We start from the raw sequence: 27,195 nt of genomic DNA on the forward strand, positions 1-27,195 counted from the left end.
TTACTTTACCTAACTAGACAATTAGCTGAACAACCTTCGCAAGCTGACTTGGAAAAGGTGTCCAAATCAGCATTATCGACAGTTCATTTTCTCGCCACTGGATGGCCACAAAATCCAGGAAAAAGCAACACCTGGGACCAACAGGCTGAAGGACAATTGCAGACTAATGTGATGCTCGCCAACGATTCGTTCGCAGGGAACGAGTCCTTACAGAAACGACACACTCTTGTTCACTTACCTTAAAAGATTTTTACTCGTTATTCTGCTTGTCCCCAGAAATATGACATGAATGCTGCTTCCCTCCTCCATTATGGCCAATGCGAGCCAGTGAGACATGTATGGGCGTTCCAAGAGCGAGCATATAATTGGCTGGAAACGAAATCTCGGATTCTACCTATATACCTACAGTAAACAAACGAGAGTGCAGTGTTTACCCCCCGCAGAACCCACTCACTGACCAACACAGTCCCTCCTTCGGGTCTCTCATTTTCATTCTGAACGAGTTGGTGAATGGGTGGGTGAACATAACACTCAGATGCCCCTGTTGGTCATGACTGAACGAGAGAGCCGTAACCCGGTGGTGACTGAAATACACCGTCTACTGGTGTAGTATATAGCTAACATATGCAGTGACTTCCCGGAAGCTGCAAATTGATTTTAGAGATGCAACATTTCCATGACAAAAGACGATTTAAACTAATGTTTCTTAGCTAGTTCCTTAGTTTTGGCTTGTTAGCTGACTATGTGATGAGCTGTCAGGTTTGCGTTTTTGACAAACATGAGTAGCTAAAGTACTGTGTTGCCAAGACTTAGACTATAATTCAGTAACAAATATTTTTCTCACATGACTGTGGTATTTAGCTTGCTCCTTACCACTGTTTAGCCTAAATAATGGGCTATTCAGATATATCGGAGCACAAGTGTTTCAGATCTATTTTATGCAAACAATAAGTGCCACTGAACGAGCTAGCGGGTATACGAATTTTAGGTGAACTCGATTAAAAGAACTGCATCTAAAAGTAGTGAATTTGTCCAGAGCATAACTACGCCACTTGAAGCTGAAATGGGAAGAAGATTTTTTTTGATGGGTTTTTAATCCTCTGATGGTTTAATTTGGGTTTGTGAAATAGGAAGGAAAGCACAGAATACAAATTAGACCCAGAACATAATCCGTTGAGAAAACGTTTATTCTAGCAATATTTTAGTCGTTTTCATCGCAGTGTATTTTGTTGTTTGTTCTGCGTTTCATTTGTATCCCCCATAGAGGGTTTTGAATGGTTGAGACGGTGTTTAATTGCGGTCTGTGATCACTTTAAATAAAAGTAATTTAATTGAAAAGCACCTGAGTTGAATGACGCGCCACTTTTTGCAAGCGTGCGGCGCATTTCCACGCGGACTCGAAATGACTGCCTGTCACGAGCCGCAGAAGTATCCCGCGAGCCGGGTAAGCGGGGTGTTTCTCACGTGTTTTCTCACGCTCGGCAATTAAACACGGGTATTGCCTAATAAGCACCGTGCAACTGCGTATAAAATTAATGTTTGTTCGATTGCTGTTTTATACTCCTCTTTAGTTTTGTGGCTGTTTCGTGTTTCAATCAATGTGGTTTTGTTCAGATAACGTTCCAGTAGTCATTGGCTTATCGTCACAGTATACCCCCAAATATCTTGAACGCAATTATGTCGCCATCAACTGAGAATATTTCGGTGTTTAAAAGGTGTTTTTTGAGATGTATAGTAGCTGCATAAATTGGGGGTGTTTACAAAATAATCATGGCTTTTATTGTGTTGGGGTGAGGGCGCGCGGGGCCGTATAGGCTACTAGCCATCTGGCATGCTGAGTATTTTCCCGGTGGCCTCACGGCAAAATTTGTAAAAATTTCTTACCTTTGGTATTAATGTGTTGGACCTGTATGGGCAAAACTCCAGGACTGATTTTTAATCCCAGTCCAGCTCTGCTTGTGCACCGATTATTTTGAGGTGCAGGGGCAGTTCTGGGCAGTGCCCCGTGCCAACATGCGTGGCCCTCCTAAATAAAACTTGGGTTTTTAATATTATTGCTATTATTTACATTTATATATGTGGCCTAAAATTTTGTGTGCTGGGAACAGGCCAAACACAAACGTAGGCACCTTTACTTGACAGACCCTTCACACGGGTGCGCCGGGTTGTCAAGTCGCTTTAGTTATTGAAAATCGAAATTAATGACAGAAAAAGTCAGTCTGCAAAAGAAGGCAGTGCGTTACATATTTGTAAACAATGTAAAATGTGACTGCAAAGCATTGCATAAATAACATTGGTTTTCAAAATTGTCTTTTGCTTCTTAATGCTGGCAATCTAGTGTAATTCTTGGAGGACATTAAGGTCAACTGTATTCCCCCCCCCCCCCCCACGAAAAGAACAACTGTCCCCAGTCTGCCCCCCTCGTTGTAATGGCCTATAACCTCCTCTGTTGATATGGGTGTGACCTCAAACCTTACCGGAGTATTCCTGATTTCCTAATAGACATACGAGCAGCAGTATAATGTAATCTTTGTTAGTTCACTTACATTATGAATTATTAATCAGTTTAATAACCAATTTCCTTTGTTTTTTGTCATTTGTTTTCCCTGTATTTATTTGTAGGAGGGTATCAATGTTCTGCTTGTTGGTGACTCAGACAGTGTTACTGAGACATCTCACCTCCTTTGGGAGACCTTACCAAGCTTTGGAGAGGTTGGGCTCATGCAGAGTGTTTCCCTGAGCGATGCCCCTTTCGTGGACCTTGCGGCTTTCCAGCTATACTTATTTCACCTCCCTTCTTCCAATGCTTTGGCTGAGCTTGGAGCCCTGCTCAGCATTAGGTGAGAGGGTTTCTGAGCTTTGCAGATACTGGTTTGGATTTCTGTAGCTGTGGGTCATGGTGGTTTTTGTTATAGGTAAGAGATCGTTTTATAAAATGCTGAAAAGTTGATTACAAGTTAGTTGTTCCACTAGAGGTGAACTTCTGATTTTGCTGAATACCTCAGTAGAGCTGCTGCAGCCTTTCTCATGGTCACTTGGTTTCACAGCAGTTCAAAGGCCGTGGGTGACCAAGGTTTAGATTTGGACTCTGGCTTTACAAGACAGACATCGAAATGCAAACGCTGAGCGAGGTGGTCTGTCCTTATTCATAAGCTGTTTTCATAATTGATTGTCCACAGGGAGAAACAGAGATCTGACAAAACTGTTTGCATCCTTATCATCCCAGAGCTTGGATCAGGTATGTGAAAACAGTTGCATTAGGTTTCATGCATAGGACGACTGTCTGAATCCCAGTGTCTGTCATTCTTGAGACATCCAAGTCGGGGCTGCTGATTTTGTCCTGACCCAGCCAGTAACCGTGGAGAAGATGGAGAAGGTCCTAAGAGGCTGTCGGCTTGTCACCGAGAGGGGTCTGGAACTTTAACACAGTTCACCAGGAAATTATTTTCCTGAATACATTTATGAGGTAGAGCGTGGATTTGTATCTGCAGACAGAAGCCGCCCCATCTCTTCACAGGTCAGAGTGACAGTAGATGCTCCATGACTGGGTTGCTGGAGCCGAGCAGACAGGAACGCCCAGGACCGCGCAGAGGGGAAGGTGCTTCTGAGCACGAAAGGTCTCTATCTGTGGCCTACGGAGATGATTGCTTAATTATTAATTCATGGTGTAATGGTTCTGAAAGACCGAAATTACGCTACAAACATTCACTATCCAGAACCATGACACCCACCCCCCGCTCCCCCAGCCCCAGCCTGCTGGCTCCGCTGAAGGTGCATCTTATTGAGCTCACGTTGCATTGCTAATGTTAGAAAACACATTTTTCACTTCACAACTAACACTATAACACATGTATATCATAAAATTATCCTGTTTAAAGTTAAGGCAAGCTGTATATGTTGTAAATATTACACATTACACCTATTTTGTCTTCTAACTGTGTGTGTCATGTGACTGTTTTGGTCCAATCATAATTGAGTGACGACACCCGCTATAAAAGCTAAGCTAGCCTCATTAGCGCAAGATGGACAATAACCCTCTTTAGTGTTCCAGAAAAATTTAAGTTTTTTCTTATCCCAAAAAAAAAAATCGTGCTATGAACTGAACCAGGGATCTGGAGAATCTTTACATGCCTATTTTTAACATCAGCTGATAGCTTGTGGTGCCTAATCAACCCTGGGTGCTTATTTTTGAAGGCGCTGCTATAAATTTTACTTCTTCAAATTAAGCAGGTACTCAAACTGGGAAATTGGGGGGGTTGGTGGCAGGATTGGCACTCCACCCACTGGAAAAAACTTGCACTGGTCCATTCGGGCAAGTGTGGTGCTGAGGTATCACCAGCTGCACGGCTGCACTCAGGTTCTCATCCCTGTGGTGGTTTGTCGTGTGGTGGGTGTGGCAACGCGCGGTAATCAGCACGCATCCCTTACCTCCTACGTCTTAGTACTATGACCTTTAGAAAGACTGCGGTGCTGTCAAAGAGCCCTTCGAGTCCAGCATCATAAACATTTTCTCCCTTTTAAATGCTGAGTGCTGTTCAGAATCATAGCCCTGTGTCCTCTTCTGTTCAAAACACAGTTTTGGTGTGGAGAGGGAAGTGATAAATTAGGTTGGTTAAGAAGTTAATACATCAATATCAATTAGTTAATAATCTACCAAATAAATAAAAAGGTCGCTTACCGTTGTGTGCGCTGTTTTGCATTTAATTCAACATGCTGCCAGCATCACATTGGTGTAGATGTGTTACAGTTGCATTTAATGGCCGGTTCCTGCTTTCTCTTTTTGAGCTCTGAGGGTGACGATGGAGGGGTGCCCTGGAGGTGTGACTCCTCCCCAGTTATTGAAAGCAACATGCATGCGCTGCTGCACTCCCAGAAGGAGCAAAGGAGGAGGTGAGGAGACCGAACATTAATCACGCAGACATGCACATTTATTAAGATGTATGTGAGTTGATTATCCTTTCTACATCCCATTCACACCTGCCATACTCCACCCGCAGATTTCAGAAATCATTGAGGATCTCATGTTGGATTTAAGCTCTAGTTGTTGCAAATGTAGTGGAATATAACCGCCGTGCTTTAACTATCTGTTGTTGTCATGATAGGCTTCAGTTCAAAAAGTGCTGCATTCGTCTCCGGGAGTTGCTGCCGTTCATCGGCCAGCGGCTGGACATCGCCTCCATCCTGGAACTGACGGTCTCCTACGTGGGCTATTTGCAGCAGCGGCTGCCAGCAGACTTTTTGCAAAAGGTCGCCCAATGTCATATATGCGCTTTCTTGGGGATTATTGTAGAATTACTACCAGTGTTCGTTTATACATGAAAGTCATGATTATCCAGAGGTCCGTATGTCAGAATCTGTCAGTTTGCATGATGGTTGATAATTTGTCAATTGGAAAAAGCCGCAGTAGTATGTTGGCTTTTTTTGGACAGTTTTATGGGGTGTATAGATGAGAAACAATTCAAACATTTTTGAATTTCAGGTGGTCAAAGCTCTTGAGGAGACCAAGCCAAGTACCTGGCATAAGTCCACCAAAGCTCCCAGAAAAAGGTAAGGAAGAAGTAGAACTTCCTTGACAAAGATGTGGTGGGGTGGGGTGGGCTGGGGTTAGTAATGGCCTTTTAAAAACCAGGAATCGTGGTTATAAATTCAGTCAGCGGAGGATCCTGGGGAGGGGGCCACCATAGGACCCTGCGTCTGATGTGGGCGGTGCTCACCGAGCTAGACGTTGGTCACATTTCATATGATACTTTTGTTATACAGAATTTGTATTTGTTTCTCTAGAATTCAAAAGCAAAGGTAAAGTGTCTGTACAGCATCCATCACTTTGGGTCTTTTATCCTAGGAGCCCAGAGCCCCTCCTTGGCAGAACAGTGATGGGGGGCACTGTAGTGGGATGGCAGCTTGTGCATTGCAGGGCACAAACACGCATCAAACAGGGGGCTCCGATTTCCTCCCACAGTCCAAAAGTGTACACGATAGGTTAACTGGCAACTCTGTTGGCGCCGTAACTGTGAGTGTGTGCCCTGCGGTATGTTGGCACCTGCCCAGGGTTGGTTCCTGCCTGCGCACGTTGTTCCCGGGATAGTCTCCGGGCCCCCCCGCGACTCCAGCTGGGATTAAGTGGTTACAGTGATGAATAGATGGATGGATGGACGAACTTCCTGTTGATGCAGTCTGACTTTGCCATTTTAGTTCTTTTAAATTGTTTATGATAGCAATCTTGTTAAACAAGACAGACATTCCTTTTAAGGGCATACAGTATTCATGTGACCAATACATTGTCCTTGGTGTGAGATTTGTTTAAATGCCTGATACTCTTATTGACTTCACAGAAAACATCCACTGAAAGAGAAATCCACAGTCAAACTGACTTCAGCTGATGAAGATTTTGCAGACGGTATTGATCCGCTTGTCGTTTGTTTGAACCAAGAGCTGCCTTGCAGCTTGACTGCCAGACACGTGACGGTTTGTGAAAGCTGTGGTCGTCTTTGTAGATTTCATCGCAGCCCACGTTTTGGGAAGGCACATCCGGCCCAGGACCGAGACGAGTCTGGCCCCCTGCCCTGTGATGCCTCGCCAGCTGTTCATCCCGCCTCTAGATCCAAATCCTACCTCTGCCCATGGCATCATGTGGCAGCCCACCTGTCCTCCATTCAGTAACCCCATGCTGATGGCTGAGGCCTGTGACCCACCAGAGTATATATATCAGCCACCTTCCATCTTCCTACCGGGGACCATAAATCCAACATTTGCCCCCCAACTAAGTCTCGACCCAAACTCCTCCCACTCAGGAATGTTAAACCAGTTTGCTAGCCTGCCAGCCGTATTAGATCAGAACTCTTCCCCACTGTCTAGGCTAGACCCAGCTTGTCCTTCCTGTCCTTCGCTCATGATGAATAAGAGCTTCACGGTTACGGCCGCCCCGGATGAGCTGTCCAACCCCACAGCGGTCGTTACCCAGCCATCCCCTCTGTTGGCAGCCCCTGAAAGTACCGCAGAGACCAGCTCCTTTGCACCAGCTACCTCCTGGATGGATCTCCTAACATCACAGTTGGTCCATGAACCTTCCAGCCATGTTCTGCCAAGCTTCAGCCCTTTATTTGGACTCAGCAATGCACCCCCCCCACTTCAGAACCCCAACCCTGGGTTCCAGCTCTCTCCCTCCTTGATTTCTAGCCAGGACCAGTGGACTTCTAGTGAGAGCCCACACTGTTCTGCCATGGCCCACCCTCCACGATGTTTTTCCCAGGATTCAGTGCTTCTTGACTCGGCTCATGGTCTTCAGGCACAGAGTCTAACCAGCCGCCCAGGCATGGCTCACACGTCAGTAGAAATCCCCAGAATGGAATCGCACAGTGAGCATCACACGTCAGAGCGCTATGAAACCGGCTTGATTGATGCAAACATATATACAGATAAAGACCTCACCTCAGTCTTCGAAGAACTAGTGCCAGCTTCTTTCGACAGCTATTGAAATGGCAGGTCTCTTTGTGACTTGGATCTAAACCCTATGTCCTGCATAATTTTTATGTTTTTTTTTTTTTATTCACCAGTTAAGCTTAGACATCTAAGCAGTAAGTGGGTTAGCTTTTTGTTTGTTTTCAGGACAGAATTGAAGTGAGGGAGCCATGTACAAAAGCTGTAGATCTATATGCTACATTTGTTTTCCCATTTACCATTGTTGCTTTAAAGCTATTTGCCAAAAATAAATGTGGGTAAAGTAGCCATAAATGTTTGTATGTTATGGTTTATTTCTACATTTTTAAAGCACTTTTAGCTCACATTTGATAAACTTCAACATATTTTCTTTATATATATATCAAAATATAAAATCTGTTTAATATATAATACACAACACATTGCTGCAACAGTATAAGATTGGAAGTAGTGTGTGTGTGTGTGTGTGTGTGTGTATTGTTGGCAGGAGGTTGAGCACCCTAAAAAAATATGTAATATCCAACCACGATGAAAAATGCTTAAATGTAGCATTTTTGGGACACTGTAATCCTTTATCCCTGCTGAGAGCACTAGAAATATCGGATTTTTGTGGTCATAAGGAAGCAGGCCTGCATATTTTCCTTTATTTATGAATTATTCACGTGTCTATCCATTACATATAGAAGCAGCTCACGAGCCCAAACACCCATCTGACTGCAGAGCACATCTCTCTAAGATGATAATTGGCGCGCGAGATGGACATTACCATGCTTCCTATTAGACTGACCATCCTACCTAACTAATTAACATTCCATGCGCTCTAATCATAAATTTCAATCTTCATTCGTGCTACGTTGACAATTATTCTGCTATAGTTACAGAAACTCCAGGTTCTGGGCTGTTTGTTACCTTATTTTCAACTTGCGGTCTCTGAACTCTGTTTCCCAGCTGTTTGTCATGCACAGTACAGTGCTGTTCTATGCCAAATAAAGTATTAGAACTCAAACTGTCAAATGTTAATTGCTTAGATATTTATCGCACTTTATTAGTTGTGACATGAAACACTCATTACAGCAGAGAAGGCAGCGCTCAGACGCAGGAGGAATTCATGGATGAAATACACCTGGATCAAATGCACGGTTTTTTTCTTGTTAAGCACTAAACAAATAAGGACATTGGAAAGATTTTAGGCCAGTTTAAATAACGGTAATTGCCTTAAGGTTAATTTTAATATAATGTAAGATATGGGATACTCGACTCTGAAAATAAGGTAAATCACTGGGATCAGACAGCTTTTTTCCCTTCTTCTAACCGAACGTGAAACATCAGCCAAACACATGGTGGTGCTAATACATCCTTTGTAGTCACCTCAACTACTTGTCCGCTCTGCATAATAGCGATCTTTAGAAATAATAATTCATACTTGAGTCAAAAACCGTTAAGCCACGTGTACCAACATATAGTCAGTGTTACCATGTTTGTCCTCGGAGTTCCCAGGTTTACACCGCAGTATATTGCCGCATAGACAGAACGCTACTCCCAAAGGGTGGGAAAGTAGGCTGGCATGCAGTTGCCTTTTTCTGGGAGCTGCAGTTCAGATATAACCGCCCAGCGCAATTAGTGCGTGAAATTTTTTGTTACAATGGGGAAATACGAAAAATACCATTTGAAGTTTTAAATATTTTTTCAAATATTCTGCTGGGGCACTATAATGAGGACGGCATGGCGCTCGAGATGAACCTGTACGCTTCCCCGTCAACCTGGTTTTATTATTCAGTGCGACCTCAAGTATGTGTATGCATGCACTGTATAACAAGCAGCTTTTAATCTCCACGATGTGTGCCTTCTTTTGTCTGTCTGTGTGGATTTGACAGCTGTCTTTCTCCGTCCATCCTGTCACCCTTACGTGATATTGGGTGCCTGTCGGGCAAGACGAGGGGCGTGGGAGCATAGCTGCATTTAAATGAGGGAAGGGCCAATGCAAATGACTGCAATGGCATGACAGAGGAAGAAACCGACTAGAGCCCAGCCCCAGACGTCCCCCGTCCCTCCCGCAGACGGAGAGTCAGGCACAGGGCGACAAAGAGAGGCGGCCGTCTGCGTCCCAGCTCCCCTCGCACGACATTCCCACTAAAGCAGGTAAGTAGCCGATTAAGGCTGCTGTCCTGGAATAATTCATCACCCCGAGCTGCAGGATCGATCGGTATTTGCTCTTCGAATTAAGGTAAACGATCATAACCTTTAATTTTTATGGAATGAAGTGTATACTGATGTGTATTTTCTTTCTGGGGAATATATTTTTCATTTATTTGTTTCCGTCTCTTAGTCGGCTGAGATGCTTGATGATAGGATTGTATCAGTAGTGGATGAAGGCTACTCCCCTCGCTATCCCAACATCCTACTTGTCAATATAAGTTATCGAGATTCCAGAATTATTTTAATAATTTTATTATTATTATTATTATTATAATAAACATTTTAAAATTTAATAGCACATAAAGTTCAGTTGCACTTTATAGATAGGGCATTAATAACACATCTTTCCATAATTTTAATCGAACACACGTCCATATATGTATACTGTATTATAGGCTAATAATTATAAGTATTGTTCACGCGTTAAATGTCACAGCCCATGTTCCTAACACATGGCTTGCTTTCATGATACAAAAGCTTGACATTGTACGTTATGAATTTAAATAAATTCTATATGCAGTATATAGTATATTCATGCAATTGCTTTTTAGAATGACAGCATAGTTTTGATTTTTCCAGGATCATATCGATAAATCAGTGTAAACTAAGTTTGCCTGCATACAGTAGCTTCTCTTCTTCTTGGCCATGGCGGATGAATGCAGATTGTCTCCGGATATTGAATGGTGTGGAGAATTAGATCCACAGATGCTCTTATAATAATGCGGAAAAATGAACAAATGGTTTGCGTTTGCTCGTCTTTAGTGTCTCATACCGGCGTGGGGTGAAAGATGGAGCTGGAGCATTTTGATGAGCGGGACAAAGCGCAGAGATACAACCGTAGAGGCTCCCGGGCCAACGGGCTGCCAAGTCCCACTCACAGCGCCCACTGCAGCCTGTACCGGACCCGCACACTGCAGGCGCTCAGCTCCGAGAAGAAGGCGAAGAAAGTGCGCTTCTACCGCAACGGAGATCGCTACTTCAAGGGGATCGTGTACGCCATCTCGACGGAGCGGTTCCGCTCTTTCGAGGCTCTGCTGGCTGACCTCACCCGGTCCCTGTCCGACAATGTCAACTTGCCGCAGGGGGTCCGCACTATCTACAGCATCGATGGGAGCAGCAAGATGTCCAGCATGGACCAGCTGGTGGAAGGTAAACTGTGATAATGATCTTAAAATAACTGAGACATCAGACGCATTTTGCAAGGTTTACGACAAGAAATCATTCAAAATTACGAGCTGTAATCTTATTGAATTTTTTCTGAACTGAAAACATACGTCACTGTAGCTATACGCTGTGACTATTACAAATTCTCTAATTATTCCAATATGCAAAGCCTAAAATAACTGAGATTATGAATCTTAACTGGGGATGCATGGTGTATCAGCGGATAGCAGTACCGTCTCACCCGCCGGGTTTGGGTTTTGAATCCTGCTTTTGTCCTGTTTCTGAGTTTTCATCCTCTGCCACTGTTTTGCCTGTGTTCAAAGACATACAGTTAGGTTAATTAGTCCCTAGCATATGAATGTGCGAGTGTATGCGCCCTGTAATGGACTGTGCACCCCAGCTTTGTGCCCAAAGCTCCCTGAAAACGGTCTCTGCTAGATCAGGTAGTTTTGCTGGAATATTTACCCAACATGTGTCTGGCTGGTTTAACAGCTGGGAGAAATTAAATGTGTAGGTTAGTTATTGATTTATGTAACTATATATATGGATATATATCTCGTCTGCGGAAAAATCCTCAAAAGCAGTTAATCTGATTTTTGGCGAAATGACTGTGGGACTGAATGGCAGCCTTCTGTGGTTTTTCTGTGGGTCCTACAGTTTCTGGACACTGGTGGTTTGATATGGCTGAATTGCCCGTTGTGTGTGGCTGTGTGCCCTTTGCCCACCTGGCAGCCTTTGGGGATGCCCCCTGCCCCGGACCGTGTGTGTCCTGGGACAGGCTCCAGGCTCACCATAACCCAGCACTGAGTATGGGGAAAGATGGATGGATGGATGGATGGATTATCCTGTCTGCTTGCCTCCCACCCACACTTGCTATACTCTCATCTCTAAATGCCGGGACCTTTCACTGTCACATCACTCCTCAGATGGATCCATGTCCCATTTGCAGAAAGGTGATGGGGGGCTTTGTTTGGAACGATGTCCCCACGCCTGTGCCGTTCAGCCTGGCCAAGGCACAGCGAGTGCGGCACCACCCCGTCTGTCAGAATGACGCTGCCAGCCTGTGACCCAAGCCTGAATCAACAGCCCTTTCACTGAAGAGCTCATCTCCTAAAGGGCTTAGATGTTCATTATATGCATTCAGTCAAATAACTGATAGATTTTGCTCCTCTATTTTGGGAACATGGTGGCTCAGGGGTTTAGCTCCGTCACATTACACCTCCAGGTTGGGCATCCAAATCCCCCTTTGGCTGTGTGTGTGTGTGTGGATTAGATTTATATATTACTTTGTGGGGACCATTTTTCGGGTCCCCACAAAGATCTGTGAATGCAATTGAAAAAGTAAAAAGCCAAAAGTCTCGTATTTTGTTTGGTTACTTATGGTTAGGATTCGGGCTGGTTTGGGGTTAAGGTCATCATGTTGGGATTAGAGTTTTCCCCATAGAAATGAATGGAGAGTCCCCACAAAGATATAATTACAAGCCAGAGTGTGTGTGTGTGTGTGTGTGTGTGTGAGTGAGTGAGCGAGTGAATACTGTCCTAGATATTTTTGTGCCCCTCCTGCGATAGGCTAACCATGACCCTCTATTGGATAAGCATAGTGGATGGATGGATGGATGGATGGATGGATGAATTGTTTGCTTGATTTGATACATGGCCACCTGACCTAATGTCACTTTTCTGCACCCTAGTGTAACTTGACACCCTGTGCTGAACGCATATGTTCACAAACCACGGCTTCAGAAGAAGTCAGTTAAATATTGACCATTTCATTGTTATAAAGGCAAAATTAAACTATATACTTTGCAGCCTCCTGTGCTGTGTCTCTCTGAGATCTGGCAGCTACAGCAATCTTACCTCATTCATTTTACTTCTTCTATGGTTCAATATAAAGTAATCATTGAAGAAATACATGTACCTTGACAGATTTGCCATCTGTTTAACTATATAATCATCTTGTCTGTTCTGAAAACCCTCCGCCTAGTAACCAATATTGTTATTATTGTCCCTGAAAATGTCACAGGAATTTAATAAAGGTAGGGCAATCAATGGACTTGCCACGTTCAAACAGTTTGCATTGTGTATATGGGCTACCGCACAAACCTATCCCCGGTCAGCTATCCCCACATGTAAGCTATCATCAGCACAGATCCTTTTACGTTTCGCGATGGAGTTTCTGAAGGAATCTGATGAATATGCGCACTGACTGTACACACAGTCACTGGTGTGAAACTGATAACAGACTCTTTGGATCAATGAGAGTTAGCATCCAGTCGGTGATGTCAGCATTGAGGCATGACTGTGAAATATGATGTCCTTGTGTAGCAGGACTGACCCTGTAAATATGCCTTTTGGGCTCGGCTGTTGTGCTGTTTTTGAAACGCTCGAGGGCTGTAAAGTGAACCTGTCGTGTGATGTACAGTTTGTCTGTTTCTCATTCTGACAGTCACAGTCAGAGATTACAAGAGTTTAATTAAGCCTCACTCTTTCTGAAAAGGCTAATTTCAGAAATTTCAGTTTCAGTTTTGGGCAAGGCTAATTATGCTACCTCCCGGACAACAGTAATGCATTTCCAGAGATGCTGTATCATGAGATTGCCAAGATCAAAGGTGGGCAGTGCTTTGGCTTAGACCCCTTTTAGGCAATGGCTGCAGGCGGTTGCAGATCTGTTCCCTTAGGACAGTGTTTCCCAATCCTGTCCTCGGGGACCCACAGACTGTCCACATTTTTGCTCCCCCCAGAGAGCTGGGAGGGAACAAAAACGTGGACCGTCTACAGTTCCCCAAGGACCAGGCTGGGTCATAAACAGGAAACAGAAGTGGAGATTTCTTCAGATGCATAGTCATGGGTCTCCTTATATCTCTGCATCCTGTAGGCGAGAGTTATGTGTGCGGCTCTATTGAGCCCTACAAGAAGTTGGAGTACACCAAGAATGTCAACCCCAACTGGTCAGTCAACGTGAAGACTTCCGCCTCAGTCCGCACGCCCACCTCCCTGGCCAACGCCAAGGCTGGATCCACCGAGATGCGGGAGGGCAAGGACTTCATCCGGCCCAAGCTGGTGACCATCATCCGTAGTGGGGTCAAACCACGCAAGGCAGTGCGCATTCTGCTCAACAAGAAGACCGCCCACTCCTTCGAGCAGGTCCTCAGTGACATCACCGATGCCATCAAGCTGGACTCTGGAGTCGTCAAGAGACTCTACACTGTGGATGGCAAGCAGGTAATTTCTTCAGCTGCCTCCTTTCTGTTTTCCCCTCTAAGTTTTGCTTTTTCTTTAATTTCACGCTATGGATCCTCATTAAGAAAGATTCTCATAACTTACTGGCTGGGAATTTCACTTGACTTGTTTAAAATTCAATGCGAATATTATTGGTTTGTTTAAATTTATATTTCTGTAATATTGAAAGGGAATTCCTTACAAAAATGACATTAAGTTAATCTCACTGATCACTAGGTGATGAGTCTAAAGAAAACTGCATTTCTTGCATGATGGGATCTTCCCTTTTCAGTAAGGAAGGAAATGGAAAGGACAGCAAATCTATTATTAATCTGAGCAGTTTTATTTCTTTAACGGGGCCCCTGCCAAGCATTTCTGATTTGTTTATTGTAACAGAGCATCATAAAGCTCTTAACATTTTGTTTCTCCATTACAATACAGATGGTCCTCTACTTACGAACTTTCAACTTGAGAACTTTCAGACAGGACTGTAAGTCCAAATTGTGTTCATTGGGCTCCCGTTTCCTGGCCACAACATCAATTTTTTTTTCTGCGAGTAAATTCCGCCTAGTACGACTTCTGCCCGCTACTCCCGCCGTGCGTACTCCCAGTATTCTAGTTCATTGTACTTGCGTATACCCTTAAAATGATGTCGAATAACGACTTACGAACATTTCAAGTTACGAACAGCCATTCAGAACGTATGTCTTTTGTAAGTAGAGGAGCGTCTGTATTTTTATTTAAAAAATGGACACTCCAATGTTTTTTTTTTTTCTCTTTTTACCGTGAATCATTGGTGCTTGGAAAAAACAGAGTGATGCTGATTGTGGTGAATAAAAGGAAATAAGCGTTCCGGGAAGAAAACACGTAAAATCTATTACTTATAAAATAAGCTATGCATTATGTTGGATCCTAATGCAGTAAATGTGATGTATGCCATATTTTTGGATGTTATTGATTTTTTGAGGAATTTGGCGTAGAGAAGCGTTTTCTTAGCCTGGTTACTCTACAGCTTTAGGCTTCTGCCTGATGGTGGAGAGGATGGGTTACGCCAAAGCAATAAGCTTTGGCTTTGAAATCCACTTTAGAAGAAAATAGACATTGGTTTAATCAGCGTCATAAGTGTGCTATATAATCACTGGGGAACACCATTCTTACCGTCTATCTAACACCTTTTTCTTACTTATGAAAAAAGATGGATTTGGATTTGCACTTGTGCCAAAAAAAGATCATCTGTTCAACATAAAGCCAGCTGTTGTTATCGTCTGCGGAGTATGTTTGCGGGCTGACTGTGGGCATGTTACATGGTGTGTCAGAGCGTAACTGCATTGTGTAGCTGCACTGTAAGAGCAGTGACTCAGGCGTTCTGTGACTGTAGCGAAAGTCTGGGACTCTCGCTGAGATTAAGGCTGTTACTAGCGAGCTTTTTCTCACATTCGATACCATGGTTTTGCTTCCATATGAACTGCCTTTGAAGTCAGCATAGGACTCTTAAAAATATCCATGGATCTGTCCATCCATATAACTAAATGTCATCCTGGATTATATCCCAGAAAGCACCAGGAACAAGGCAGGGCAAACACCTTGGGATGCTGATGCACAACATACGTATAATAATCATTTAAATGGTTTAAAACAATGAATAGATGGATGATATGAATAGTTATACACATCAAGGTTGTCCTCTCTGAGTTCCCGGTTCTTCATCTGGCTTCTGTTCTTCACATTCTGATCCCTGAGTCCCCTGGCTGGTGTTCTAGGCACTGACCACTCCTGTGCATTAATTAGGATCATTCTTTGTTCTGCATGCACCTCCTCTCCCTGGATACTCCTGGCTCCCCCTTGTGGCCCCTCCTAGCCAAAGGCAGGGATTGCTTATGGGCTTTTGATCACACTGCCGTCGCCCCCGCCTTGCCCTCCACCTGACAGAGTAACCACAGCTAATGAGATACATCCAGGCCTGTTTTTTTTTTCCTTGCCCGGATCTGGGACACCCTGGCGAGCCTGGCTCAGTCTGACCCAGAAAAAACAGCCACTCCGAGGTGGGGAGTCAGCACCCGCACTGCAGTTCTGGATCCTGCACAGCCCCTGGCAGGCGGGGCGGCAGTGTGAGCTCTGCTCGGTTACTCACCTCCATCTCACGACCTTGAAGCGACCCGTCCAGCGCCAGCTGTTTTCCCCAGGTGCTTCTGAACTTCAAGCAGCCACACGCTTGCTGGTTGATTCTCGTTTAGACGCTTGCAGCTTTGCAGAACAAATCAGCTACACAATCCCTGAGTGTCTCAGCAGATTTTCTGATACCTTGCAGGACGTCTGCTGTGAGATACTGTATGGATGACATGATGCTTTGTGAGACAGCCGTAAGCTAGGAGGGGGTTAAGCATTAACAGCTGGCAGATCAGCTCTTGCATTTGGAAGATTTGGGTTTCTGGAGCTCAGCTCACTAATATTTTGTTAACCTAAAAATGACAGTCAGTAGATAAGAATTTGACTCAAGTCAAGACACGTCACAACTGACTTGCAGGATAGACAAGTGATACATGTTAATCAGATTAATTGCACACTTTTCAGAATCTGGCTTTTGTTTCGATAAATACTGGTAGCATGCCTTCTGATAAAAAAGCAGTTTCCAGAAATTACTATGGGAATTCATGTTAATAAATACCTTATGGGAATAAAATATGAATATTTATTGCTATAAATATTCATTACTCAGAGTATGCATGATAATTGGGCTACCGGCTAGTCTTAAAAAACGAAACAATAGAATGTAATATACACTCAGTCGCCACTTTATTCCATTTACTTAGACAGTAACAGGTAGGACCCCTTTTGTCTGTAGAACCACTTCAAAGGTTGATGAGTTGTGTTCTAGAGAAGCCTTCATATTCACCTCTGTCGTACTGAATTGTTATTTTTGCACTTAAGGCCTTCCTGTTAGCTTTAACAAATGTAAAAAAGGTGCTTTCATCCACAGCACTGCCCTGACTAGATGTTTTTTGTTCATTACACCATTTTCTGTAAATTCTGGACGCGGCATGAAATACCTAGGTGGGCGGCTGTTTCTGTTTCTGGAACCACTATGCCTGCCATCGCAATCACAGCACGTTTACAGTCACTAGGTTATGCTGTACTGATCCTCACCCTTACGCTTTAACTGAACCCCATTAGCCTGTCTACCTGCTGTATGTATTTAGAAGCAGCCATATGATTCACTGTTTGTTAGCATTAGCAAGCAGGTGCTCTCATAAAGTGGCCAGTGAGTCTCTGATCATTACTATTTGCTGAGGTCTGCTTCTTGTGTCAGTGTCTCTTCAAGCCACCTCTGTCTCTCCAGCCCTGTTCATTCACGTTAGATAACCGGCATGTATCTATGGGCAAAACCTGCTTATCTGCAGCGTAAGGAGGCTCAGAAGGGAATGCCATGCAGAACCGCCATCGATGAATGGAGCCGTCTGATGCCTGGAAACATGTGAGCCAATGACTGCTTCCACAAGAGAGTGAAAAATAGAAATTCAAAATGCAGGAGTCCTCCTACGACTGTTGACAAGTCATTTTTAAACCTGAGTATAAATACTATTAATAGACCGTCTCCCCTCTCGTGTACGTATGGTATTTTTTGAGAACCGGTGATACATTTTTCCCTCACCCTTTTTTTCCCTTCCATCCTTGTTTCTATGGTGATGAGGTTGCCGGAGCTGGTTGCTTAGGAACAGCCTCTGCAGCAGAGCTTTGCGGTGGTGATGTCACCAAGGCCTGTGCTCAGGCGAAGGAGCAGCTCTAGAGCCAGTTCCATATTAAGGCATTTCAGCTCGGTTCTGGCGTGATTCAGCCATACAAGCCTAGTCCAGTCCATACGTTAGCAGAATCAGTTACTGTATCTTCAATCCATCCATCCATCCATCTTCCTTAATTGCTTGTCCAGTATAGGGTCATACTGAGTCCAGAGCCTTTTATAAGAAACACAGGACACTAGGCAGGTGACACCCCGAATGGGGTGCCAATCCATAACAGTGCACCAAACAGTGTATTTTTGTATGTGTGTAATCAAAGCAATAATTCTATAATGGTTTTCCACCTCAGTTTCTTCTTTCCCTTATAAGATTTTCTCCTTCATTTATATTTGTTGTTTGTCTTAGCCTCTCCCAGGAGGCGCAGGGCCCTGAGCGGGCAGCACCCTGGGCAGGATGTCAGCTTCATTTATTTATTCATCCTGAAAGCTGTCAGTCATCACTCAGCACCACTACTGGTTTGTCCATTAATTCAGCGGAGAGGCTGTCGGCCAATGGCTGGCCTGTGGGGAGAGGCTGTCGGCCAATGGCTGGCCTGTGGGGAGAGGCTGTCAGCCAATGGCTGGCCTGTGGGGGCTCAGTCTGCTGTACCTCTAGACAGTCTGAGCGGTTCCGTGGCTATTGGTGGGCTTTCCCTCAGGCAGAACGCCACCCCATATGCCCTCGACTGCCGGCCGTGCCCGCCGCCAGACACTAACCCTCCGTTTAACACGCCCCGTGAGGAAGCCAAGTGCCCGTGTCTGTTGGCCTAAGAGGTACCGGGGTTAGCATGTGGTTCCGTGGTTCCCTCTTCACAAGCACAGCACTCGGTGTTCCAACTCACTTCCTAACGGGAGAAATCTCAGGCTCTGTTTCAATGTCACATGTCTTGGTTCCCTGAGTCTGATGCCTGGACGGCTGATCTCTGTTTCCACTCTTCAGTACCTCAGTTTCGTACTTGTAGGCTGCAGTTTTGGCTTTCTGGTTACCCTGTCATCTTAAGTTTGTTCCTTTGAGTAGATAGATGTACAATCCACATCCATGCGACTGTCTTCCAGGCGCCAGTCCTGCTCAGGGTTTCTGGGGGATGCTAGAACCCATCCCAAGCAGGAATGAGGATGAGAGAACCTCCTGGACCCTAGACAGGATTCCTGCTACAATCCTCATGTCATTTCATATATTTTTCTGTTTAATTCACCTTAGAAATACAGCACTCAAAATGTTTGGTGCCGTACATGAGGTTGTGTGTCACTTGCACAAGTTGGATGAGCAGAAGTCAGAAGATGCATCCGGCAGTAATGTGTCAGCGAGCTGTCAGTAGGCAGGAGCCACCTGTCAGTCTCGTCGCATTAGCTGGAGGCAGTGGCGTATCCGTGGATACAGGCTTCAGGTGGGGGTAGGGGTGGATGGCGGGGGGCGGGGGGGAGGTTGTCCAGCTGGCAGCAGGCACGTGGCCTACTTTCTCCTAAGCTGCTGAGTCACTCAGCCCTGAGAGGAGCACGACATCAGCGGGAGGGAGGCGTCGGCAGGGACGTGTTCTGGATGAGTGGCTCTTCGCGGTTCTGGGACCTTTGGGGATCTCCGCCCTGCCACCGGATCAGGTTATACAGCCAAAGTACCTTACTGGCTACTTACCTCCTCACACGGTTCACCGAAACTGGGCATGCTGGGTACCTGTAAGGTGCAGCTGCTGGGAGTTTGGCCCAGTCCTAAAGCTCCCAAAGCGGGGTTCTGTCCTACAAGCGGATTAGACCCGTTTCGTGGACCCTGGCTGGCCCGGTCCAAATCGAGATTCCTGCCCTGAGCAGGTTTATTGATTTGCTTACGGAGATGAATAGATAATTGAATTTTATACACAACCTCCGTTGATCCGTCAAGTCAGTGGAACAAAACAAATGGTTCTCCTCACTGTACCACGAGCTGCCAGCAGTGTTTGCTGAGTTTCTTACAGATAGTTTAGGAAACGTTATATTTCAGTGAAGGAATCCATCCCCTCCAATAAAGCGTTTCTCCCGATGTGCCTCTATAATGTGACAGACGTGTTTTGTGCAGAACAAAAGCAGCTCCAGTGCTGCCTTCGCAGTATTAATCACTGGTTATCCAGTTTCACAGCCGGTGTTACGTATGCACGCCTTTTTGGTTAAATACAGAGATATTTTTTTATAGACAGTGTGCTTCACTGGTGGGTGGGTGGGGCCTTTCCCCACTGCAGCATGATCCACTGCACTGCCATGGGGCAGAATGTGCCGAAATCAGGGGTGCCCCCTCCTCCTTGCCGTTCGACGGCTCCCACATGGCATAGCTGGGAAAACTAGATTGGTTATTATTGTTTTGTCACTGTGTTGGTGGACTAATTTTCTAATAGAGAGAAAGGTCTGTCATTTAGGGGAGTGGGAGGATGTTTTTGCTACTGGGTGTAGGGAAATGTGGACCATCTGGGGTCCCCGAGGACTGGGGTGAGAGGCACTGATGTAGGGAGAGCCCTCAGCTGAGTACACATGCATGCTAGTGACTGACTGCGTGTGGGCTTCTGTGTGGGCTTCTGCTAGTCAAGGATAGCAGCTCCATCTGCAGCATGGAGCGATTGGGGAGAGACACCTGCAGAGGGCGCTGGGGTGGAGAGGAAGCAAGAGAGGGAGAGGAGAGGACAGGGAGCGGCAGGAAGAAGGGGTGTGAGGGGGAGGGGAGACAGTAGGGAAAGCAGAGTAATGAGAAGGATAAGGGGGGGTGAGGGAGGCAGAGGAAATACTGGGGGTGGTAATTTGATGGAAATGGCAATGGAGGGAGAGACTTTGAGGATAGAGGAATGAAGAAGGAGAGCAGTTGGGAAGTGCAGGAGGGCAGAGGGGAGGTACCAGAGGGCAAAGATGAGGCGCAGGGGGGTAGAGGGGAGGCGCAGGAGGGCAAAGGGGAGGTGCAAGAGCGCAAAGATGAGACGCGGGAGGGCAAAGGGAAGGTGCAGGAGGGCAGAGGGAAGGTGCAGGAGGGCAAAGGGGAGGTGCAGGAGGGTAGAAGGGAGGTGCAGGAGCACAATGAGGAGGTTCAAGAGGGCAGAGGGGAGGTGCAGAAGGGTGGGGGGGGGCAACAGAGGGCACAGGGTCCACTTTTCCCTCAGTGTGGATGCTGGCTGGTCCAGTCTGTCCGTCATGTGCTCACCCTGTGGGTCCTATGCTCGACACCATGGGTTAACGGATCAGAACCACTGCTGTAGGCATGTGCCTCACAGCCTGCTGTAAAAGCAGGAAGCTGACTGCTTACAGCAGCAGAGGAGCCGCTGACGTGGACTGCCCCGTCAGTGTCGCCTCTCTCCCCGCCGTGCAGAGACTCCTTCCGGCGCCTTTCTGACCCGAGCTCAGCTTTCTGCCCGTTGCCTAAACCCCAAGCTGAAATGTCCTCCATCCAGGTTCAAGCTGTCCCGATCCGGGCCTGTGTGGATCGGCACCCTGTAGAGAGGCCTTAACGTCACTGTGAGGAGATTCTAACCTGAATAGGACAGAAAAGGTGGTACAGAGCTTGCTGATGTCAGCCAGTCTCCACTGTAGAGAATTTTCAGCACATAATGCTATTTTATGATGTTTCATATACTGTACACTATTTCCTTACTGTTTTGCCTCACTCTGGGAAATCGGATGCAGGAGAAACCTTGTGTGAGATCATGAAGTATAGGGAACAGGGTTCAGTTCTAAGCACTAATTATTGACTCCCCCCCCCCCCAGAGGACACTTAGGATTAATGCATGCAGTCTCACGGGACACAGCTTGGGGGAAAAAAATACCATTAATAGTGTCAGTGACCTCACAGCTGTGATAGGAGTAAATGGAACAGCTTGTTCCCTGCTTCTCATCCAGCAGCCGTAACTGGGTAACACTGCAACCTCATACCTGCAACCTTAGGGGTAAATTGCCACCCCAGCTTTGTGAGTTTGTCTCTGAATAGTGTTTGCATGTGTGCCCTGTGATGGGCTGCCCTGTGCCCTGTGCTTCCCGAGACCGGCTCCAGGCTCATGTGGCCGTGTACTGGGGAAGAGGTTAATCGAACTGGATGGATGTACTGTAGTTACAGAAGCCCTGTCTATTGCTTTGAGGTCCTGTCAAGCGTAGTGGTGAATAGCCAGTGTACAGAGGGGGCAGTGTATGGCTCATTGGGTCAGGCCTTATCCAGAAGGTCATTGGTTTGAATCCCATGCTTGTTGGAATAGCCATATCTCTGTTGAGTCCTTAACCACCCTGAATGGATGGCAAACCCAGGCTTTGCTCTCACCTTTATTTGTGCATCTGCCTTAAAAGGAGAATGAGATGGAATATGTGAAAACAAACACATTACAAACGTCACAGTCTGAGAGATTCTGCACCACAGAGAGACCCTGCAGTCATCATGGAGATGACGGGTGCATTGGCCCAGTTCTGCTCTCAGAACCTTCCTGTCATGCTGACGTGTCATAGGCAGCCCCGTGACACCAAGGGATTCTGTGTCACTAAGCAGCCAGTGATTGATCTGCAGTCATCCACTCCTGTCTATAGGCTGTGGAACCAGCAATGCAGGTTTAATATCCACTAAATAATTATACTTCATTATTATTATAATGTGAGAATGTGTTGTTCATTTAATCACATCAAAGATAATAGATCTCCCGTGTCATTGCCATTGCTTCGTCCCGATTGGATTTTGGCTTCATACAAGCACTGCCCTCTAGTGGAGCTTACAGGAAGTGACACCAGAGAACGTTATTCGTGTTCAGTGTTTGAGTCATTAGCAGTGTAACCTCACACCTATCTTTGGATGTGTGTGCAGTGTTTACCCAGTGTGAGTGCACGGTTCCTACCAAAACACAAAAGTGTGAGTTCGATTATCCATGTTTATTGTTCTCTGCAGTGACAGGTCTAGCTGCTTTGTTTTAGTGTGGCATTAGGTTCTGTCGGGACAGGATGTGAGGCGCTTGACGCAATCACTGCATCAACTAAGGTTCTTGCTGTGAGAACATGCAGGACTTACCACCAGCCAAAAACTCCAGAGGAGATTTCACTGCAGGACCATTGGGATGTCATAAGTTAGCTTCTGTTGCGTTCAGTTGTGAAGTTTCCCAGAAAATTCCAGAAGCTGTTTTCCTTCACCCATCCCGTCTGGAGCTATGTTACAGATAGAGCTGGCCAAAATGCTTCTGTTATGGAATAAATAAAAGGCCGGCAAAAGTCCAATTGTTTGGCTGTCTTCTGCTGTTCCCTCCTTTCTGTACAGAATTTTACACACACGTACATCTCAGTACAGAAGATACACCTGAAATATATATTAGTCAGAACATGACTGTTGTACACAAACTGTGACCTGATGGAAATGAATCTTTTAGTAACAGGTTTGGAGTAAACAGAGAAATTACTGGTCTCCTTTTAAAAGTTGAGGCAAACAACAGCTTTGAATTACCTTCACAATTGAGTCACTGTTTTCAAGATAGTGGCCTTGTTACTTGAACCCACCTCTGACCGAAATAAAATCTCTTCTGTTGTAATTCGATGCAGACATTGGGGATAGTGCTGGTTCGAGTGAGTGACTTAACTGTGACGGAATTTCGGGGCTGAGGTGCCTGTTCATGTGACACTGGGGACAGTGCACTGTCCTGCATGCAGGAACATACAGGAGAGGACCATAGTCACAGGAAGAGAAACACGTTCACACATTGTGTCCATGTTCCAGGTTACGGATTGGAATAGAGTATAGTCACAATCTGCGACTTTTAATGTGGATCAACTGCATGCATCAGTAACTTGGTCCTCTATCTCCACATCATTTGACGTGTCAGGAGGCCGGAAATGCGCTTCCTGCAGCTGTGCATTACCGCTGCCACTTTGCCCCTGACAGCTCTGTGAAGTGCTGCAATTAGCGGTTTTATAGAGGGTCAGAGCCTCTCTGTCAGCTTAATTTAACGTCACTCATGCGCGCCTTCAAACGATCCTGCTCAGAGCAGCCTTGTGGATACAGTACACCATTCTGGTTTACTGCTTTTATCCCCTGGGAAAACTCTTGATTGCTTGTTGAAAAAAGGTTTGATTGCTTTCAGAGCGGAGCTCAGCCTTCGGCATCCTAAGAGGAAGCTAAGTGAAGATGGAAATGAGGCAACTGTAAATTTGCCCAGCCTAAATGTCAGGCTAAGCTGCTGTATAATGTACCTATAAATATAGACTGCCATCTTGTGGTGAAGAAGGGGAATGTCTGCCAAGTTACAGACTGTGACATGGCGCATGCACCCTTCAATCTGTCACCCCATACAGGCCAGCACAGAGAACTGACTCATTAATGGACTTTGCTTTGACCTCGATTGCAAGCAAGCAACTCCACTCTTTCCTGTGGGGGGGGGGGCAGCCAGTTGACCATGGACCCCTACAGGTTTTTTTCTCTCTACTTGGGAGTTTTTGGTTCCTTCAATACATTAGTTTCTTTCTTTCTTTCTTTCTTTCTTTATTTCTTTCTTTCTCTTTTCCCAGTTTTTTTTTAAATTACTGTTTACAAATGACATAGGAATGACATTGTAAATGACATTATGTCTGATGTTGGAATCGCACAACAAATTATATAGGAATTACATGCAAAGCACCTTGGGCCAATTCTGTTGTGAAAGGCACTATATAAAAATAAATAGAAATAAATTGAATGTTGTATTCTCCTTTATACTGGTTTTCAGCTTTTTACTAACTAGGCTTAATTAGGCAGCAGGCCCTTTAAAAATGTTCAAAGTACATTAATATTTAATTATGACCTACACATCTACACACATCCTAGATACATGGATATGGTTAAAGCTCAGTGGGTTTGCAGGCTGTGTGTGTAATCAGAAGGTCACTGGTTCTAATCTCAGGGTCAACAGAGTAATTTCACCATTGGGCCCTTGAGCAAGGCTATTAATCACCCGGTGTTCTAGGGACTGTCTGATCCTGCTTTCTCAAAAATGCATGTTGCTTTGAGTAAAATCATCTGTTAAGTAAAAGGTAAATTTTATGGTTTTGTCCTTGGCGAGGTGTAAGAGACACCACTAGGGGCACCAGGGAGCAGTCTGAAGCAGTTGGGAAATTTCCACCTCTGGACTCTTTGAGCTCACCTGCTGATTATTACCTGCCTGCTGGTTTCCTCTGACTCTTTTTAGTTGCTACAATCACCCCCTGGATACTTTGAGACCTCAGGTTCTGTCTCTGTATGTTCCTGTACTTTGGAGGAACTCTTAGACTGACTGATTTTTACTGAAGGACCTTTTTGTCTGCGGACCACTGGCTTGTACTCACCTTGTGGAGTTCTTTGGAATTAAGAATTATTAAAGGGGACGAGTTCATTGGTGGATTTTGGCAAAGTGTAAACAGGCAGGAGGTCAGCTACACACCAGGGCAGTGCTGAGTCCAAAGTGAGATCTAGGAGGTGGGGTGGACAGCAGAGGTAGTCACAAAGCACAGGAATAAAGCTCAGCACTATTAGCCAGGTGAAATAAGCATAAAATGAGTCAAGCTGGAAATAAGAAACAGGTTTTGGAACCCTGGCGTGGGGCATGGGGCCTGGCTCTGGGGTGTGGGACGTGGGATGTGGCTCTGGGGCGTGACTGTGGGACCTGAGCCATGGAGCGTGGCTGTGGGACCTGAGCCGTGGGGCGTGGCTGTGTGACCTGAGCCGTGGGGCGTGGCTGTGAGACCTGAGCTGTGGGGCGTGGCTGTGGGACCTGAGCCGTGGGGCGTGGCTGTGGGGCGTGGCTGTGAGACCTGAGCCATGGGGCGTGGCTGTGGGACCTGAGCCGTGGGACCTGAGCCGTGGGACGTGGCTGTGGGACCTGAGCCGTGGGACGTGGCTGTGAGACCTGAGCCGTGGGGCGTGGCTGTGGGGCGTGGCTGTGGGACCTGAGCCATGGGGCGTGGCTGTGGGGCGTGGCCGTGGGGCGTGGCTGTGGGACCTGAGCCGTGGGGCGTGGCTGTGGGGCGTGGCTGTGGGACCTGAGCCATGGGGCGTGGCTGTGGGACCTGAGCCGTGGGACCTGAGCCGTGGGACGTGGCTGTGGGACCTGAGCCGTGGGACGTGGCTGTGAGACCTGAGCCGTGGGGCGTGGCTGTGGGGCGTGAGCCATGGGGCGTGGCTCTGGGGCGTGGCTGTGGGACCTGAGCCATGGGGCGTGGCTCTGGGGCTGGATTGTGGAGTCAGTGTTGGGCTGATAAGGGGACTTTATCACTCGTTTGACCAAAGACATTTGGATTTTTGGACTTTTTCTGCAGAGCAAGATTCTAAATCGCTGTTTTGAAATCCTTGTATTTTTGGACTTTGATTTTTCAAAATGGCATTTCCCTCACAATTTTTTTTTGAAAACCAGAAAACCAGGAAAGGAGAATTGTATTGGCATATATCTTTCTCCACTAGATGGCGCAGGAAAACCAACGAGTGAAATTTTTGTAGCCTTACAATTTTAATGTGATTTATACTTGCGTAGGAGCCAATAACAGTTAAGAGGCACTTATAATACTGCATATGTTTTAGTAGTGCTGCGTCGTATATGAAATGCAAGGTGCAGTCCATTAGGAGCGTGGAGGTCTCTGAATTGGGAGGTGCATTGATGCTTCCGAATCTCCTTCGTTACACTAGTGGGGGAGACAGGGAGTGGCTGAGTTTGTACGTCCTCTTGAGTTCTGGTGTGACGCAGGGTTCTCCTGTCCTCCCTTCTGCATAGGAGGGCTGACGTGTTGCTGTGGCTGCTCCTGCCGCAGGTGTGGATGTTGACTGCTGTTTGATTGTGTCTCTGTCAGCGGCACAGAAAGTCGAGGTGTGATAGTCAGGGATTTTCCTTCCGACTTCGGCATATTGGACACCGCAAGCCGCTGCCTGTATCACTGCACGCCGGAGCTTTGCATGCGATAAACAAGAGCAGCAACAAGCAAAGTCACCTTTTAACATCTGCCTGTTGCATTGTGACTCATTACGTTTTTCTGTTGCTCCAGATTCCTGGTTTAGTGTTTCTTACACCAGGTTATGAATCTTTTTGCACCGTTTTAGGTACCTTCTGAATGCCAGTTCTTTCATAGATTCTAGCTTTATGAGGTTCATGACACTCTGTGGTATTTAGCAACTATCCTGTCACTGAAGTTCATAGGCTGATGTACGTAGTTTCTGAGTTTGATATGATATTTGAAGCAGTTTCCCTTGACATATCTAATAATTTTGCCATTTTTGTGAGTAGAGCATCTGCATGTCAGGTACAGTACTAATTTTGGCCTCATATTGTTTTAAAACTCAAATTCGTCAGTGTTGATCCTTTATATCTGACTCTACTGCACTATTGTGTTTATTTGTAATTGTGATTTATTTACTTTAAAGTTCATATGACATAATTATTATATATGAACCCTGTGATGGACTAGTGTGTGTGTGTGTGTGTGTTGATTTGCATAGATCA

General features: G+C 45.8%; 2 protein-coding genes across 5 annotated transcripts in view; both read left to right on the top strand.

Annotated features, from left to right (window-relative positions):
* Window positions 1-1,362: 1,362 nt before the first annotated feature.
* Window positions 1,363-7,680, top strand: LOC111851360 (uncharacterized). The gene is made up of 10 exons (XM_023826209.1): window positions 1,363-1,444; window positions 2,623-2,840; window positions 3,180-3,238; window positions 3,312-3,410; window positions 3,518-3,617; window positions 4,786-4,890; window positions 5,103-5,247; window positions 5,480-5,547; window positions 6,333-6,397; window positions 6,495-7,680. The coding sequence occupies exons 1-10, from the start codon at window positions 1,403-1,405 to the stop codon at window positions 7,472-7,474; spliced, it is 1,881 nt and encodes a 626-aa protein (XP_023681977.1). The 5' UTR covers window positions 1,363-1,402; the 3' UTR covers window positions 7,475-7,680.
* A 1,782-nt stretch (window positions 7,681-9,462) lies between these two features.
* Window positions 9,463-27,195, top strand: part of dclk1b (doublecortin-like kinase 1b) — a 49,993-nt gene continuing 32,260 nt past the window's right edge. For 2 of the 4 annotated variants that reach the window (XM_023826261.2, XM_023826260.2), the window contains exons 1-3: window positions 9,463-9,661; window positions 10,396-10,782; window positions 13,673-14,019. In XM_023826261.2, coding sequence (XP_023682029.1) covers window positions 10,422-10,782; window positions 13,673-14,019 — 708 coding nt within the window. In that variant the 5' untranslated portion in view covers window positions 9,463-9,661; window positions 10,396-10,421. The remainder of the gene's footprint in view (window positions 9,662-10,395; window positions 10,783-13,672; window positions 14,020-27,195) is intronic. The other 2 variants (XM_023826256.2, XM_023826259.2) reach the window with 1 other exon arrangement.

Source organism: Paramormyrops kingsleyae, chromosome 17 (assembly GCF_048594095.1).
Source record: "Paramormyrops kingsleyae isolate MSU_618 chromosome 17, PKINGS_0.4, whole genome shotgun sequence".
Lineage (NCBI taxonomy): Eukaryota > Metazoa > Chordata > Actinopteri > Osteoglossiformes > Mormyridae > Paramormyrops > Paramormyrops kingsleyae.